At 54.1% G+C, this 15,771-nt stretch overlaps 1 protein-coding gene across 1 annotated transcript in view; it reads left to right on the forward strand.

Moving 5' to 3' along the window:
- Positions 1-1,736: 1,736 nt before the first annotated feature.
- The window catches only part of SMARCD3 (SWI/SNF related, matrix associated, actin dependent regulator of chromatin, subfamily d, member 3), a 38,059-nt gene continuing 24,024 nt past the window's right edge, over positions 1,737-15,771 (forward strand). The window contains exons 1-2 of the mRNA XM_017520207.1: positions 1,737-2,110; positions 3,909-4,047. Coding sequence (XP_017375696.1) covers positions 4,009-4,047 — 39 coding nt within the window. The 5' untranslated portion in view covers positions 1,737-2,110; positions 3,909-4,008. The remainder of the gene's footprint in view (positions 2,111-3,908; positions 4,048-15,771) is intronic.

Below are 15,771 nucleotides of genomic sequence, written 5' to 3' on the forward strand. Positions count from 1 at the left end.
GTAAAAACACGAATCACAACAGCCAGATGATGGAAGCATCCCAAGTGTCCCACAGCAAATGAATGGATAAATAACAGTGTGGTGGCTCCCGCCTGTCGTCCCAGCACCTTGGGAGGCCGAGCTGGGTGGGTTGCCTGAGTTCAAGAGTTGGAGACCAGCCTGGGCAACATGGCGAAACCCCATCACTACAAAAAATACAAAACCAGCCCGGTGTGGTGGTGTGCACCTGCAGTCCCAGCTGCGTAGGAGGCTGAGGTGAGAGGATCCCTTTAGCACGGGAGTCCGAAGCTGCAGTGAGCCTAGGTCGTGCCATTGCACTCCAGCATGGGCAACAGAATAAGATCCCATCTCTAAAACAACAACAGGGGTGTATACTCACAATGGAATACAATTTGGCCTTAAAAAGGAAGAAAATCACGACTCGTGTTACATTGCGGATGAACCTTGAAGACATTGTGTGAAGTGAAATAAGCCAGCCACAAAAGCACTCTATGAGGTACATGGAGTAGTCAAATTTATGGACAGAAAGTATAATGTGGTTGCCTGGGGATGGGAGGTGGGAAGGGGGAGTTGTTTGATGGATACAGCGTTCCAGTTCTGGAGATTGGTGGTACAACAGTGTGAATATATTTTAAAATACCCAACTGTACACTTCAAAATGGCTAAGATGGTAAATTTTACGTCACGTGTATTTTATCACAATTAAAAATTTTAAACAGGCCAGGCACAGTGGCTCATGCCTGTAATCTCAGCACTTTGGGAGGCCGAGGCAGGCAGATCATGAGGTCAGGAGTTCAAGACCAGCCTGACCAACATGGTGAAACTCCATCTCTACTAAAAATACAAAAATTAGCCAGGCATGGTGGGGTGCGCCTGTAATCCCAGCTACTCAGGAAGCTGAGGCAGGAGAATCACTTGAACCCGGGATGCAGAGGTTGCAGTGAGCTGAGATAGTACCATTGCACTCCAGCCTGGGTGACAGAGCAAGACTCGGTCTCAAAGAAAAAAAAAAATTTTAAAACAATAAAACATAAATATTTTCAGATGGAGGGAGGGCGATATTAACGAAGGGGTGGAAGAGCTCCATCCTGTGCGTTCGGCCCACTCATCACAGAGACAAACCCAGGCAGTGCAGAGCCAGACCCCAAAATATCCCTAGTGTTGCGGGTGTGGCCTGGGCTGGGGAATGACTGGATATCTGGGGGCGCAGAGGCAGGAACCTGTGGGGGAAGGACCTGACCTTGACGTCAGCCTCAGACAGTGGGTCTCTGCTGCCTGCCTGCCTCCTACTGGGGCCAGCCAGACCCACGTGCCCTGAAATGCTTGGCAGGCCCCCTGCCCGCTGGCTGCTTAGGGAGGCGTTCCCACTTCCCCCACCCTTGCCTGAGCTCTCTAGGGCTCCTTCATTCTACAGATAGGCTGGGGTCCCCCTCTGTGCTGGGCACTGTGGTAGCTTAGTGGTGTGAGGCAGGACCCTGCAAGAGCCCATGGGATGGACAGAGCTGGGCTTGACTGGCTGGAAGTTGGGAAGAGGCTTCTCCAAAGTGTTGAGGGCATAAAAGGAAAAGATTGGCCTTAATGAGAACATGGCCCTGAGGCTTGATGGGCCCAGAGCCTCCCAGGGTGTGGGAGAGTGTGTACATGGGTGTGCGGGACCTCGCCTGGGTAATGTCTGCAGCTGCATAGGATGATCTGACCGAATCTGTGTGTGAGCACATCTGTGTGTGTGCCTGTGTGTGCGCACCCACATGCATGTGTGTGTGTGGTCCTAGTGTAGGTGATGTCTGCGGCCACACAGGATGCTGACTGCGTGTGTGACTCGTGGGCATGCAGATGCATGCAGACCTACGACACGTCTGGGTACAGGCTGAAGATCACAAAGGGTCTGGCCAGGGTCCGCCGCGGGGCTCCGAGCTGGCGAGCACACCGACGGCTGGATGGGGCGACGCTTCCTGCTCCGGTCCCTAACTCATTATTAAGCTCCTCGCTCTTTGCAGACGCTCCCTGCGCCTCCCCCGCTCCGGGCTGCAGCGGCGCAGGCGCCGGGCCGAGCCGAGCGCCGAGCGGGGAGCGGGCGGCCGCGCTCCGGGCCGGGGTCCCGGGGGAGCAGGTGAGCGACCCGCGCCGCGCGGCCCCCACGGCCCTTGGCTAAGGCGCCTCCCGGCCGCGCTGCGCCAGCGCCCCCGCCTTCCCTGCCTGGCAGTATCCGCTCGCCTCTGTTGGCATCCTCCTCCTTCCCCTGCCTGGCATCCCCCTCCTCCTCCTGCCTGGCATCCCTTCTCCTCCCTGCCTGGCATCCCCCTCCTCCTCCTGCCTGGCATCCCTTCTCCTCCCTGCCTGGCATCCCTCTTCTCCCCCTGCCAGGCATCCCCCCTCCTTCTCCTGCCTGGCACCTTCCCCTCACCTGGCACTTCCCCTCCTCCCTACCTGGCATCCCCTTCTCCCTTCCTGGCATCTTCCTCCCCTCCTCCTTTCCAGGTATCTCCCCCACTCCTGACTCTTTCCGTCCTCCCGCCTGGCACCTCCCTCCACCCCCACCCCAACCTGGTACCTCTTCCTCCTACCCCTTCCTTGCACCTCGTCCCTGACTGGCAGACTCCCATTCAGCCCCTCTGTGACACCACCTCCTCCCCAGCTCTGCCTGGCATCTTCCCCTCCTTCCCTCTCCGGTACCTTCCTATCCTCCCTCCACCTGCATCCCCTCCTTCCCTCGTCTGGCACCCTCCTGCCTGGCACCTTCCCCTCCTCCCCCTGTCTGGCACCACCTCCTCCCATTGCCTGTCACCTCCCCCCTGCTGAGCACTTTCCCAACCTGCTCCTGCCTGGCATGCTCTGCTTCCTACTCCCCCTGTCTGGCACCTTCCCTCCCTCCCCTGCCTGGCATCCTCTCCCTCCTTCCCCTACCTAGCACCTTCCCATCATTCCCCTGCCTGGCACCTTCCCTGTCTCCACTTGCCACAGTCTTCCCTGGATACCCCTCTCTGATTCATGTTGTCCCTCTGTCCCCTACCTTCTTGCAGGACACCTCCCCCCAACCCTGGACTGGTAACCCCTCCTCTACCGCATCTCCCTCTTATCCTCTCCTCTGCTCTGTCTCCCAGACCCCACCAGCTCCCCTACCCCCAGCACTCCCTGTCTCCAGCCTTCTCCCTCATCCCCTTTGCTCCCGACCCTGCTCAGTGTTGACCCATGGGCAGCAGCCTCTTTTGCCCACATGGCTTCACCGGACCCTGAGCCACTCTCAAGCCCTACCCTGTCACCCACCTCCCACACCTACAGCACTGCCTTCTTCTTAGCTCCCATGGCCCACTGTCTGTCCAGGGACTTCAGTTCAGAAGTTGGGTCCTGACCCCAGCTGGAGGCCTTCCTGTTCTTCCAGAAGGGAACGAATCTGGGAGGACAGGACAAGGCAGCACTAGCAGGGACTAGCAGGGGGGTGTGTAGGCCAGCCGGTGGTCACAGAGCAGCCTGACTGCCTGCTACCACCCCTGGAGCCTCTCCTGCTCCCGGGATCCGGGGCCATCCCAGTTACCGTCTCGACCTGCCCTCTGGCCTTGCCTCCCAATGCCCAGCTGTCTCCCTCCACCCATTGCCACACCCCCAAAACTGGCCACTCCAGTCAGGGCTTGGGGTCTGCCTGGAGTCCCTGCTCTGTCTTTCAAGTTCTTTGTCCTGCAGGACCCTGGAGCCGGTCTCCATCTGCTTCCCGCACACACTGCTCCCATCCACACCCTGCCTCATGCCACCCCAGCCCCAGCTCGCCGGTGCTGGCTGTCTCCACCCTGGCCCCTTTCTGCACAGTGCCAGCTCTTCCGCAGACCTCTGCGCTGGGGAGTTTGGCTTCTTCCCGGCCTCCCGAGGCCTCCTTGAATCTGCCTTGGGGCTCAGGGTCTGGCCTCTCCTTTCAGATCCTCAGAAATGGCCCTTGGTGCTGCAGGCGTGGTGGGCTCCGGGCCCAGGCACCAAGGGGGCACTGGATGACTCTCCAGGTGCAGTACCCTGCCATCTATGACTCCAGGTCTTCAGCACCCACCCACTTCAGTACAGGTAGGTGCTTCCTCCCCCACCAGCACAGGAGCAGGAGCTCTGGGGCCCCACGGAGTCAGCCAGCCCTCGGCCCCTGCCCTGTGCCCCCTCCTAGCATTTCTGCCCCCAGCTGGACTCCTCAGTGCCCATGGCAGTGCCTCTCTGTCCTTCTGCCCACCCTGGCTGGCACCTGTCATTCACGTCCTTTCCTCCATCCCACTGCGTGTCCTCTCACCTCCTGGTGTCCCAAAGCCATTCTGAGCCAGGGAAAGCCAGCCTGAGACCAAGTGTGGGGTTCATGTGAGCGTGGTCTGGGCTCTGGCGTGCTCTACTTCCTCCCAGCCAGACACCCAAACAACACCCCATCTCCTCTCACTGTGCACATGCAGAAGCATGCACATACGTGCACACGCTCACACGCACACACACCACATGCTCTCCGCGAGCTGGAAGGAACCTGCTGATTCCTTGGCACAACTTGGGCTCAGAAACCTATCCCTAGACATGCTGTGCAAACTTCTAAAAGCCCTGCAGGGCCCCAGGCAGGGTTCTGCTTGTGGCAGGAGGGAGGTGGCAGCCGTCTATGACACAGCCTGCGGTGGGAGCCAGCCCTGCCCTGCCCTAGGCAGACCGCTAGCTCTCATGCACTCTGGGGCCGTTGCTTGCTTGTAGGACTCTCCTAAGCCTCCTCCCCAAAGAGTGAGAGGGAGATGGCCTGCTGGTCCCATATCAGTCCCCACTTGTCCGGAAGGACACACTGAGGCTCTGAGCAGAAAAGCCACCTGCCCCAGAGCCCCACCAGGCATGGAAACAGGTCGGAGCTGAAGTCTGATCTGGGCTCTGTCTGCCCAGCCCCACCCGTTGTCACCCTGGCTGGCCACTCCGGTGGGCATCACCTGGCAATAGGGTGGGTGCTGTCAGGTCCTCAAGGCATGTGGAGCCCAGTCCCTGTCCTCAGGGCCTGCTGCCTTGGAGAGCAGCCTTGGCAATCTGGTAGAAAGGGCTGCAGAACACACAGGCCTCGGGACACTGAGGAGGGAGACATCAGGAAAGTTCTGGAAAGGTGCAACTGGAACTGGCTCTGAGGTCACTGGGGTTTGGGGAGGCCTGGGGCTGTGGGCAGAATGAGAGTGAGTTCTCTGCTTCTCCTTCCTCAGAAGAGGGCGGAGGAACTCGTCCTCCTGCCGGGCTGCACTGAAGGCTAGGGACAGTGCTGTTCCCCTCCAAAGTCCTCCAGTGCCGCTGCTCTTCCAGCGAGGTCTGGGCCCAGAGAAAAATGGGGCAGGACTCTGGCTGCTGGGGAAGCTGGGCTGGCCCAGAGGATCCAAGCCACTCAGGGCAGCAGCAGGTGCCAGTCACCTGGTACCATCACCAAGGAAACATGCCTGGTGCCGGCATGCCCAGCCCCATGCCTGAAGCCCCTAACCACCTGCAGGAAAGTCAAAGCCTGCAAGCCCCTCCCTAGCACCTGAGGTGAACTGGGGACTGGCTTCTCAGTTTGTGGTGGCTGGTTTTTTAGCTGAAATTCATAAAGAAAGTGTGTGAACTAGTATATGAAACCAAGCGCTCTACAGTTCTGGGGTATCTGAGTGCAGAGGCCAGGTTGAATTGGGGGCAGGCTGATGGGAGCCAGCTAAGCTCCCTGGGGGGTACACCTGAGGTGGCACCCCACGTGGAGAGTCCTCCTAATACTTGACATGCACTGAGCTAGGCCCTAAGGGGCTCCCCAGCAGCAGTTGGTGGGAGCCCTGGGCTGTTCCAGACCTTTCCTGAAGGGTTGCTGCAGGATGGGCACAGGGGAGGAGGGCAGGGGAGGCCTGTGAAGATTGGACTTGGTCCATCCTAGTGACACCTGGTCCCAGAATGGCCCTGGCCATGAGTCAGAAGCCCCAGCTCCAAGAGTGACAAGGTGGGGAGGCTTGGCATTTTATTTTGGAGTCACATTAATGTGCAGCCGGCGGTGTGCATTGCAGGCTCTTGGCAGCCAGGCACTGGGGCATTTGGATGGTGACGGGCCCTGGTGTGGTGTCTAGGCGTCCGTCCTCACCCCACACTGGCGGTGTGATTGCAAGTGAGTGCGCATCATTAGTGAGAATTAAGTGGTGGAGGTAATGAGCTAGAGGTGTCACCAGGAGGCTAAGCTGCCCATCGGAGGTGAGTGGGCTTCCCTCAGCTGTGGTTGGACTCCCAGCCATTTGGAATTGCTGTACCAGAGGGGCCAAGCTGAGGCCACCACCTGCTTCTGACGGGTACTCGGCTGAGGGACATCTTGTAGGGAGTATAGCTGTGTTCCCCCTCCCCACCGTGCTCCTTGCTAATGAGAGTATGGAAATCCTTGGTGACTCATAAGGGATCGTAGAGGAGGGCTGATCACTTCAGCCAGGCCCACCTTTTGGGATAGCACATTCTGTTTATTGACTTTCCAAGCTGCGACACCGATTCTTGGCACCCTACACTTACTTCTAGGGATTTGAGAACGTGCCTCGTGAGTGTGTGCCCCACACAGGCCTCCTACTGGAATTTACAAACTTGGACCATCTCCCACGTGAACCTTTTTCCCAGACCGAAGAGCATTTTGGGAAAATGCCCTGAATGAGGAACACTGTGCCGGGAGGGAGGGAGAGGAAGACGCAGGGAGGTGTTCTTACTTTCTGCCTCGGTTTCAGGTAGTTTGCAAAGATACATGTAGTGAGGAAACTGAGACAGAGGGAAGAGATAGAGGAGGGAGAGCATGACGTCACCAAGGATGCAGTTACTGCACCAAATGCAAACCGTGAGGCCTGGAGACCCCGATCCCCTCAGAGAAGCAAGCAGTTACATGATTTCTACTGTGCATGAAATACAAATCAAACGACGTGCTCAAATCACTGTGATTTCTGGTCCCAAGCCCCAGGGACGTGTCTCCTGTATGAGGAAATTAAGGGGATACCAAGTGACAGAGTTACACAGTGTCCTCAACAATGTCACAGTGGCTTCCTAGGTCTAAGGCAAAGACCAACACAGTACTGCTCGGCCGTAAATGTATTGGTAATATTGCTTAATCCAAACATAACATTCAGAGCAACTAGAGGAATGCACTACCACCTTCATGAACTACTCCTGTCTTTCTCTTTTGTAAGAGACAGGGGCTCACACTGTTGCTCAGGCTGGAGTGCAGTAGTGTGATCATGGCTCACTGTAGCCTGTAACTTCTGGGCTCAGGCGGTCCTCATGCTGAGACTACAAGCTCAAGCCACAATGCCCCCTAGCTTTTGTTTGTTTTGTTTGTATTTTAGTAGCGATGAGGTCTCACTACATTTCCTAGGTTGATCTGGAACTCCTGGGCTCAAGCAATCCTCCCACTTCAGCCTCCCAAAGCGCTGGGATTACAGGCACGAGCCATGGAGCCCACCCAGGAAATACTCTCTATGTTGATATTTACAACAATGTTTCTGATAAATATCAGGCAGCAGGAAGGTATATTTAAAGTTGGAAATTAAGTACAGAGTCACATTCTCCAGGTAGGGGTAATATCCTGATAAACAGCTCCTTCAGCACATAAGCCCCGCAGGTGAGTTTGGGTATGAGGAGGGACCAGTCCCGGTCTTTCCCCAGTGACAGGTCCTGAACCAGTGGAAAAACAGGCACAGGCATCAGTTAACTTAAGGGCAGGGAAAGCTGAACTGAAGAGAGACTTGAACCTGAGACCCAAGTGTAGGAGACAGGTCCTACTCCCTAACCTGGGTTTGCTTACCTGGGCATGGGCACAGAAGGAGATGACCTGTGTCCTGCAACAGACTGGCCCAGAAGGGGAGCACTGGCCACAGGAAAGCAGCCTTGCCTTCAGCACCTCACCCCAGCCACCTGGGAGAGGGACTGTCCAGCTGGCACAGCCCTTAACACCTCATCGGACACAGCCTCCTCCCACAGGGAGGAAGGGTGGGGTGAGCGCTTGGGTCATTCCAGCATCTCCTCTCCTGGGGAGTATGGTAGATGTTTCCTTGTGAACATGTACAGACGAGGGAGTAGGGCCCGTTGGACGGGCAGTGGGGTGGACGGGCCACATTGCTGGACAGTGACATCAAGGCTCAAGTCCACCCCTTTCTTATCTCTCCGTTCAAACAACTGCCGCATCCTTTTATTTGATTTTATTTCCTAGATAAGCATCAAGTCCATCCACTTCTGACTCCCATATCACCGCCCTAGTCCATGCGCAGTTGTCTTCTGCCCCTATATGGGTGCCACATACTCAGCCTTGCCCCTGCCTGCTTCAGACCCCAACCCAGCACAGGAGCCAGAATGAGCTTCCTAAACACAAATCCGATTTGTTCAGCCTTCCACTTCCTTGTGGCTTCATTCTTATGCCCTCACTCAGGGTCCTCACACACTCTGTTCCCTTCACCTCCGACACCCTTCCCAGCTCCACTCACCTGGCTAATTGCCCTCATCCTTGAAGTCCCCACTTATGTTCCACGTCTTCCAGCGGGTCTTTCTCCCAGCCACCCACTCTCTTATGTCTTGCCGCACCTACCAGAGAGTCTAAGACTGAGTTGTAGGGCTCCTTAAAGGCATGGGCTGTGTCTGTCTTGCTCCACACAGTGCAGAGAAATATTTCTTGAATGAATGAGCAAATGTGTGAGGCAGTGGGCCGAGAGGGGGTAGCTTCCCAGCTCCGTGGCTGATTCTAAAATGAGGCCCCAATCCCTCTTGGTGCTGTCAGCCTCACCCTCTCTACACCACCACGATGCAAGGGTGAGTCTTCCCTGCCTGCCAGCCTTGTCCTGCTGTCACCTGAGCTGCCCCATGCCCTGTGCCCAGCAGCTCCTGTAGCTCTGTGGTGGGAGGAGTGCTCCATGTTCATTCCCTCTTCACTTATTCCTCTGGTGAGGGAGAGTGTCGCTCCCTCTGACCACGGTTTTGCCTTTTGGAGTTGCAGGGAGAAACCCCTTTCTCTCTCGAAGCCATCTGATACCGCGCTTCAACATTTGGAGGCGGTTTTCGCACACGCCCTGCGTCTCCTCCTGGAAACTCCAGCTCTAGCCCCTTCAAATATTCACCACCCCTGTGCACCCCTGGGGAGCACTGGAGAGACCCCAAGGCTGTGGCCTATGCTTGGAGCCACTTGGGCCTGTGCTAGGAGGTGAGCTCTCCCTGCCTGGCCAGGTAGATGGGGAAAGGGTATTCGGTTTTCTGAGTGACATGTCTCATCTGTAGAATGGGACATCATGGCCTTCTATAAAGAAGCAAGGGTGATGCCTGACCTTCTGCACAATGCCTGTATTCACCAGTGCCCCTTGCCCCTACAAGGCTTCAGATGAGATGCTGAGCGCAGTCCCTGCTCCAGGTGTCATCTGTGGACCTCGAGAACCATCTAATGCCACTGATGCCTTCCTTGGCTGCAGGTCCCAGCCTGCCATTCATGCTGCCCGCATACACCACTGGCCACCACCCAGAAGTCTGTTTTTCCTGTTCCATATCTGTGAGCCCCAACATGGAGCTAGCTTAGCTTTAGCCCATCATTCCAGCCGCAGCTCCCATCCAGCCTGGTGCAGTCTACAGGTGTGAGAGGCATATCTTCTTTGCCTTTCATAAAAAGTTTTTAATTGGAAAAAAAAGGTGAGCCAGCAGGGTTCAGGATGGAGCCCTGTGGGCCCTGAGATGGCTCAGGGTGGGCCGGCAGCTGAATCCACAGCAGGGGCCTCGATGGTGGGTGGGCTTGAAGGAGGTGCCCGTGAGTGGGAAGGTGCCCCCTGTGGGGGCCTAAGTAGATACAGGGGAAGCTGAGCTCCAGCTTCAGGCCTACAGCTTCCACTCCACTCTCCCCAGCAGGAAGCAGCACTGCGCTTTTCCGTTTTCGTGCCTCAGTTTCCCCTCTAACTCCCCCTTCACCATCACCTCACTTGTATCTTACCCAGGCTTCTTCCCTCAGAAAATAAGTCTGTCTTGGAGACATTTTTGAAGGTGTATCCATTCAGTGGACAGGGATGTCTCCCCCTGCCACCCACCATCACAGCTCCCACCTGAGATTCAAGAGCAGCTGCCACAAACACGGTGACCTGCAGGAAGTGAAAGAGTAAAGTGGCTGGGGGCAGAGTAATAGCAGCCTATAGAGCTGAGGGCTCATTGTGGGTTTTGAGAACTGTTTCAAGAATTTTAGCCTGGGCGCAGTGGTTCATGCCTGTAATCTCAGCACTTTGGGAGGCCACGACAGGAAGATCACCTGAAGCCAGGAGTTCAAGACCAGCCTGAGCAACAAAGCGAGATCCCATCTCTACATTAAAAAAAAAAAAAAAAATAGAAGAATTTTACTTGGTTTAATTTATCCTAACCATAACACTATAAGGTAAGTGTTATAATCATTGTCACTCCAGATAAGGAAACTGAGGTACAGGGCATGAAGGAACTTTCCCAGTGGTCAAGGCAAGAATCCAAGCTGGGGTCTCTCCACCACATTTAGCCCTCAGACATTTGCTGTGCCCAAAATGCAGGGGACCTCACAGGGACAAGACAGCCACTGCTTTATTCAGGGTCTCAACCCAGCCCCTCCTCTTTTGCCCCCAGCACTGAGTCTCAAGGTCAAAGGCCATTGATCATCTCACACACAGCCTGTTCCACTCATCGACCTTCACTCCTGTGTCCCTAGGGTCCTTTGAGTTTGCAACCCTTAAAACAGGGAATGGGGAGGAGACATGCCCAATCGGAGGGCTCTTGCCCCTCTGCGAAGGGACAGCCCCTCCTCACTTCCACCCGATTGTCTCTAAGTGGACTGGTGCTCTGGTCTTGCCAAGTTTCTCATTTTTTAACAGATTCTGGAAATCTGGCTTTTATGCGAAACCTCCCAATCTTTAACGTTGGTGCCTAAGTTTAAGTGTTTAGGACACAGTGAGGGCTCAGCAAAACCTGTGCCCCGCCCAGCTCACAGCACCCACCTTAAGTTTTACTTGCCTGCCACTTGTCCCCTGCCCTCCCTTCTATTCCCCAGCTCAGAAAACAAACCAGCATTTCTCACTGAGAACTCAGGGGCCCAAGTTTGAGAAACACTGCATTAACAATTGCTGTCACTTATTTATTTGTTTGTTTATTTATTTGTATATGAGACAGGATCTCAGCTCCGTTGCCCAGGCTGGAGTGCAGTGGTGCAATCATGGCTCACTGCAGCCTCAACCTCCTAGACTCAAGCAGTCCTCCCACCTCAGTTCCCCAAGTAGCTGGAACTACAGGTGTGCACCACAACACCTGGCTAATATTTTTGAATTTTAATAGAGAGGAATCTTGCTATGTTGCCCAGTCTGGTCTCAAACTCCTGAGCTCAAGCAGTCTGCCCACCTCAGCCTCCCAGAGTGCTGGAATTATAGCCTTGAGCCACTGCACCTGGGCTGCTATCACTTTAGTTGGTTTCTTGTCAGCAATGAAATTATAAACAAAACACGGAGTCTTTTCAAAAACCTGAAGACCCTCCCGCTAGAACAGATCAGAATCCCAGTTTGAGAAGCAGCACTCATAAATCCTCATGATGGCTGCTAATGGGAAGGGCAGGGGCTGTCGTAGAATCCCTCTCAACTTGTCTGTGCCTTAAACCCAGAGTATGAACCCCTGAGGACTTTGGGGTACATTTGATAACCAATGGGGGAGCAGTCAGGTAATGACTCAAAAAGAATGTGGACTTTATGATCAGAAAACAGGAGTTTGAGCCTCGCATTTGACACCAACTCGCTCTCCAGCTCTGAGTCCGTCTTTAAAGAACTCTGTGCCTTGTGTTCCTGTCTTTAAAATGGATGTAGTAATAGTCATCCCTTCGGCTTCCTGGAGTGTGGAGAGAACCAAATTGGATAATGCATGTTGAACCATTTTGTAGGCTAAGCTGCATGAAACTCTATGTGTTAATTTGGAGGTGTCTGACAAAGTGTTTCCCTGTATCTTTAGGGTATGATACATAAACGTGGGCTGGATGCAGTGGTGTGCTGATAAATGTTTAACAACTGGCTCTTGGCAGGATGGGGAGTGGGAGCAGAGCTCCGGTTTGTATCGTTCGCCAGTTCCTGTAATCTAAACACTCCCACTAGCTGGGTGCAGTGGCGGAAGCCTGTAATCCCAGCACTTTGGGAGGCCACTGTGGGAGGCTCGCTTAACACCAAGAGTTCAAGACCAGCCTGGGCAACAAAGCAACACCCCATTTTTACAAAAAATTTGAAAAGTTAGCCAGGCATGGTGGCATGCAACTATAGTCTCAGCCACTCAGGAGGCTGAGGCAGGAAGATGGCCTGAGCCCAGGAGGTCCATGCTGCAGTGAGCCATGATCACACCACTGCACTCCAGCCTAGGGGACAGCCAGACCTTGTCTCAAAAGATAATAACAATAATGCCCCCACAGTGGCTGACGTTAAGTTACTGACATGACACACTAACACATTGCTGGCTGGATGTTACTATAATTGGGCAAATTTGCTAAGAACTGAAGAAAGACTGAGCCCCAGAGGGTGTACATTAGTCTGGAAAGAGCCTTGTCTGCTTCTGGTCCCTTTCTCAACACGTTCAGCAAAGATTTAGATGCAGATTGATGGTCACACTCACTGGATTTATGAATGACACACAGCCAGAAAAGATGGTGAATATTTTGGATAACAGAATTAGTATTCAAAAGCTATCAACATTCACCTTCTAAGAATTATGGGCTAATTCTTAGAAGATGAATATTAACAGGAATAAACGTTAAGTGTCCATTCTTGAGACAAAAAGGCAACTTTACAAGTAGGGGATAGGGAGACATGTTTTGCACAGAGTAGAAAAAGAATTGGCTGGGCGCGGTGGCTCATGCCTGTAATCCCATAACTTTGGGAGGCTGAGGTGGGCGGATCATTTGAGGTCAGGAGTTCGAGACCAGCCTGGCCAACATGGTGAAACCTTGTCTTTACTAAAAATACAAAAAGTAGCTGGGCATGGTGGCACGTGCGTGTAATCCCAGCTTCTTGGGAGGCTGAGGCATGAGAATTGCTTGAACCCAGGAGGTAGAGGTTGCAGTGAGCAGAGATCACACCACTGCACTCCAGCCTGGGCAACAAAGTGAGACTCCATCTCAAAAAATAAAAAAAGAAAGGTTAAATTGACAGTAAGGTCAATTCAAATCCATAGTGCAATAGGTGATTACCAAGAGTGATAAATTAATGGCGATGATGACTTTATTCAGTACTCTGACTTAAAGAGAATATGGCAAATCATTACTTTTTGCTATTCACAATAACCCAGTCAGAGAGGTAAGATGATAAATACCCATTTTAAAGATAAAGAGACTGAGATCAGAGAGGTTAATGTGACTTGACAAGTTTATGCTCCTGTCAATGGATGGTGGAAGAAACACTCAAACTCAGGCCTTCTGGCTCAGGTTCTGCCCTGTGCTTTGCACCCTGCCTAGTGGCTCCGGGCAAACCAGAGGATGTTCTGAGGGGAGTCCCGGGTGGTGGGTGGACTGGCAAGCAGGTCTCATGACAGCCACCCTGGGGGTCCTGAAGAGCAGAGCTGTGGGGGTGTTGGGTCACTAGGGCCACCCCAACAAAGTGCCACAGACCTGGCAGCTTAAACAACAGAGATTCCTGGTCACAGTGTGGGAGGCTGGAAGTCTGAAATCAAGGTGTCAGCGGGGTTGGTTCCTTCTGAAGACTGTGAGCGAGGGATCTGTCTCAGTCCCCTCTCCTGGGCTAGAAGTTGAGCATCCTCTCTTTCTGTCTCTTTACATCATCATCTCTCTGTGCAAGCCGCTGTGCCCAAATTTCCTTTTCTTGTAAGGAGGACAGCAGTCCTACTGGATGAGGGCCCACCCTAATGACCTCATTTTAACTTGATTACCTCTGTAGGACCCTATCTCCAAATAAGGTCACATTCTGAGATATTATGGGTTAGGACTGCAACATATGAATTTTGGGGGACACAGTTTAACCCATATCAGGGGGACTGTGACAGGTGCCGTCAGAATGTGGAGATGGATCTTACAGAGGAGCCAGAAGATGAGCACTAGATGGTCAGAGCCTCAGGGAGCTGACGGGGCTCAAAACCCTGGGCTTTTATGTGAAATGAAAGGGATACCAAGTGACAAAATTATGCAATGTCCTAACTCCTGGGCTCAAGTGATCCTCCTGGTTTAGCCTCCTGGGTAACTGGGACTACAAGCTCAAGCCACACAGGAGGAAGGTCTGCTGGGTGCAGGGCACAGGGCAGCTCAGGCAACAACAGGACAAGCTTGGCATGAAAGAAAGGCCCACCTTTGCATTGTGGTGGCGTAGAGAGGGTGACAGCACTAAGAGGGATCAGGAGCTCATTTCAGAATCAGCTGTAGAACTGGGAAGCTACCCCCTTCTGCCCACTGCCTTACACATTTGCTCGTTCATTCAAGAAATATTTCTCTGTACTGTATAGAATAACACAGATGCAGCCCATGCGTTTCAGGAGCCCCAGGATGAGCCTAGGCCCCAAGGGACAGGCCAACTCCCTGCCACTGTCCAGTCCCTGGGCCCCTGGGCTGCTGGAACACCAGTTCCCCACCTGGCTCCATCAAGAGCCAGAGGGCAGCCTCCAGCCCTCCTGTTCCAGTGGTTACCCTGGGCATTGAGTGTGCCACCTTCCCAGCTAGTCCCTGGCCTGGCACCATGGTCAGCGCCCACCACTGCCACATCCACTGCCACCACCACGGCTGCTGCTCTGTGCTGGCTGCTGACACTGCCTCCAGCAGAGGGTTGGGCCTGGCTACGCTGGGCTCCCCAGAACTCTGAAGATCCCACCTATCACCTCGTCACCTCCATGTCAGGGAGAAGGAGGGGGCCTGCTGAGGAGTTAGCTCTTTAGGGGGTGATTGCCTCTGTTCTCCAGAGGAACTCCCACAGTTCCTACCCCAGGCACTGGCCAGCGTGAGCCCATCTTCACAGCACTCACTTCGGCTCCAGAATGGCCTGCACTGGTGCCCTCCTCTTCCCTGTGCCCTGTGCTCCTCTCCACTACTGTCCTGGAGCACCTTCCAAGGCAGGAGCTGACATTAGCTCATCTCTGTTTAGGGGCAAAATCCTGACTTTGGCTGGACGCAGTGGCTCACACCTGTAATCCCAGCACTTTGGGAGGCTGAAGCAGGTGGATCTCTTGTGGTCAGGAGTTTGAGACCATCCTGGCCAACATGGTGAAATCCCAGGTCTACTAAAAATACAAAACTTAGCTGGGTGTGGTGGCGGGCACCTGTAATCCCAGCTACTTGGGAGGCTGAGGCAAGAGAATCGCTTGAAATGGGGAGGTGGAGGTTGCAGTGAGCCAAGATTGTGCCACTGCACTCCAGGCTGGGGCAATAGAGTAAGACTGTATCTCCAAAAAAAAAAAAAAAAAAAAATCCTGTCTTCAAGAACCTGACCTTCAGACCCAGTGCTGGTCATTCCAGGTCAAGAGATGGCAGGTGCAGAGGTCCTGAGGTGGGCAGGGGCTCAATGAGTTTGAGGACCAGATAGGAACTGGTGGAGCTGAAGGGACCCACAGGTGGGGTCAGCCCCGTGAGCCCTGGCAAGGAATCTGGATTCTGCCAGTGCAGTGAAGCCATTGTCAGAGCTTAAGCAAGGATGGACTGTGGTCCTCATTGCATTTTTTAAAAGATCACTCTGGCCATGCTGTAGAGAGAGACAGGATGGAGAGATAGGACAGTCAGTGCAGAGGAAAGATGGTGCTGGCCTGGCCCAGGGTGGTGGCAGGAAAAAAGCAGAGACCGGGGGTCTTGAGAGATCAGATAGCGGCGAAGCCAAT

This window comes from Cebus imitator, unplaced genomic scaffold (assembly GCF_001604975.1).
Source record: "Cebus imitator isolate Cc_AM_T3 unplaced genomic scaffold, Cebus_imitator-1.0 Scaffold20, whole genome shotgun sequence".
Lineage (NCBI taxonomy): Eukaryota > Metazoa > Chordata > Mammalia > Primates > Cebidae > Cebus > Cebus imitator.